Raw genomic sequence first — 2073 nt, forward strand, 5'->3', positions numbered from 1 at the left:
CATCTTGCCTTCCAAGCAGGACTCGCAGACTGAGAATGGTTCCACTTGTAGAGAGTCCAAGAAACCACTGCTCACTAGTCTTTGGATCCTCCTAAGGTTGACATGACCCAATCTAAGGTGCCAAAGATATGTTTGATTCGATTTAGAAGATTGTTTTCTTTTTAATGATGAAGATGCATGAACTTGAGTATTGGTTTCAGTTTGATGCGCACTAGTAATAGTATAAAGATTGTTTTCCAATGTGCCAGAACAGATAACAACTTTGTTTCTCATAATAAAAACGCTTTTATTAAAAACAACTGAATATCCATCCACAAAAAGTTTCGAAACTGAAATTAAATTCTTTCTAAAACTTGGCACATACAAAACGTTCTTTAAAACTAAAACTGAATCAGAAAAAGATAAATGCACATCTCCCACTGCAACCGCTGCCACTCTGGTTGCATCTCCCAAGCTTATGATAATCTCGCCCTCACTCAGCTGCCTTAGTGGCAGGAACCCCTGCATTGTACAACAAACATGATCAGTGGCTCCTGTATCTACTACCCAAATACTGGTAGAACTAGCCGCGAAACATGTTTCAACAAGCAAAGTAGAAGACGTACCATCTTTGCCCTTCAGAAGGGGACAATCAGCTTTCCAATGTCCTGTCTTGCTGCATTTAAAGCACTTCCCCTTTGGCTTCTTCACGCCACCAGAAGGCGCGACCGACTTGCTCCCACTATTTGCAGCACCCTTTTTCTTGGCAGGCTTTTTCTTCTTCCCGCCTTTCGACGAAGAAGGTCCAGACTGCGCAGAAAACAGCGCCTGTGGAGTCCTACCCATGAGTCCCTCCGCTGCAACCAAATCCACAAGAAGCTCGGCTAAAGTATAGTCCTTCTTGGTCAGGATTGTGTTGAGACGGAAATTCTCGTAGGACTTAGGGAGTGAGTGCAGGATCATATCGATCTTGGTGTCAGCATCGATTTGACCCCCGAGCAGCTCTATCTCATTCAGATTTTCCATCATCTTGAGAACATGCTCACGCACAGAAGTTCCCTCTGGCATGGAGGAAGTCATAATCTTCCTCATTGCCTCAAATCTAGCAGCCCTATCTGTCTCACCAAAGAGCTCCTTGAGGCTCAACATCATGTCAGCAGCAGTAGGCAACTTTTCAACCTGCAATTGCAACATATTGGTTATTGACGCCAATATGTAGCAACGGCTCATTTGATCAGCCCTATGCCACCTCCGATGAGCCTCTCTTTCCTCTTCAGTGGATTCCTCAGTTAAGTCTGCTGGAGCAGGGATGCTTAGGACGAATTTATAGTCATCCGCAGCAAGGACAATGTCCAGATTTCGTTTCCAGTCCAAATAATTCGGACCAACGAGTTTGTTTTGATTGAGAACAGTCATAAGTGGATTGAACGACATTTTGATAACTGAAATAAACAAACAGAAACATGCAAACACGTAAGCAGTAATTCACATTAACACATAAGCATAAAATCATGGGAAAACCTCAAAAAAAACACGAGGTTATACATATCACGACAGCTCAGTAAATCGCACATGCAAGCCATGTTATGACGGACGTTTACACATGCATTCACCAAACAGGCAGCTAGCCTATAATTTCATTATCTCATCAACTTATCCTTATGACGAATGAAATTAATTGCCGATACTTTAGAACTGGCCATGTGAATTAAAACAGGGACCCCGTTGGGGGGTTATATTTAAAATCCACATCTAAGTAATGACCATAATTTAACGCCAAGGACAACTATTTACAGTTAATATGCAACCGAAGGGCAGTCATATTTAATGCAAATAATCTCCTACAGTTATCACGAATTAATTTATCTAGTAAACTTATGAGTGACATATCCGTTAGGGAGGAGACCCCATGGATCCCACGTATGCCACACACTTTACTTAAAATTAAATCACTTTAATTGAAATCTTATCTAGTAAACTTGTGCATGTTAATATCCGTTAGGGAGGAGACCCCATGGATCCCGCGTATAACAAACACTTTACTTAAAGATCAATTATGGAGGCCCATAAATTAATAATAATTCAACTTAAATA

At 41.3% G+C, this 2073-nt stretch overlaps 1 protein-coding gene across 1 annotated transcript; it reads right to left on the reverse strand.

Moving 5' to 3' along the window:
* Positions 1 to 617: 617 nt before the first annotated feature.
* Positions 618 to 1173, reverse strand: LOC127260468 (uncharacterized). Its single transcript, XM_051288203.1, has 2 exons — positions 691 to 1173; positions 618 to 647 (listed from the first exon to the last, which is right to left on the reverse strand). Exons 1-2 carry the CDS (start codon positions 1171 to 1173, stop codon positions 618 to 620), a joined length of 513 nt encoding a protein of 170 aa, XP_051144160.1.
* Positions 1174 to 2073: the final 900 nt, after the last annotated feature.

The sequence above is a fragment of the Andrographis paniculata genome, unplaced genomic scaffold (genome assembly GCF_009805555.1).
Source record: "Andrographis paniculata isolate CXL003 unplaced genomic scaffold, ASM980555v1 Contig15END, whole genome shotgun sequence".
NCBI classification, from domain to species: Eukaryota; Viridiplantae; Streptophyta; class Magnoliopsida; order Lamiales; family Acanthaceae; genus Andrographis; species Andrographis paniculata.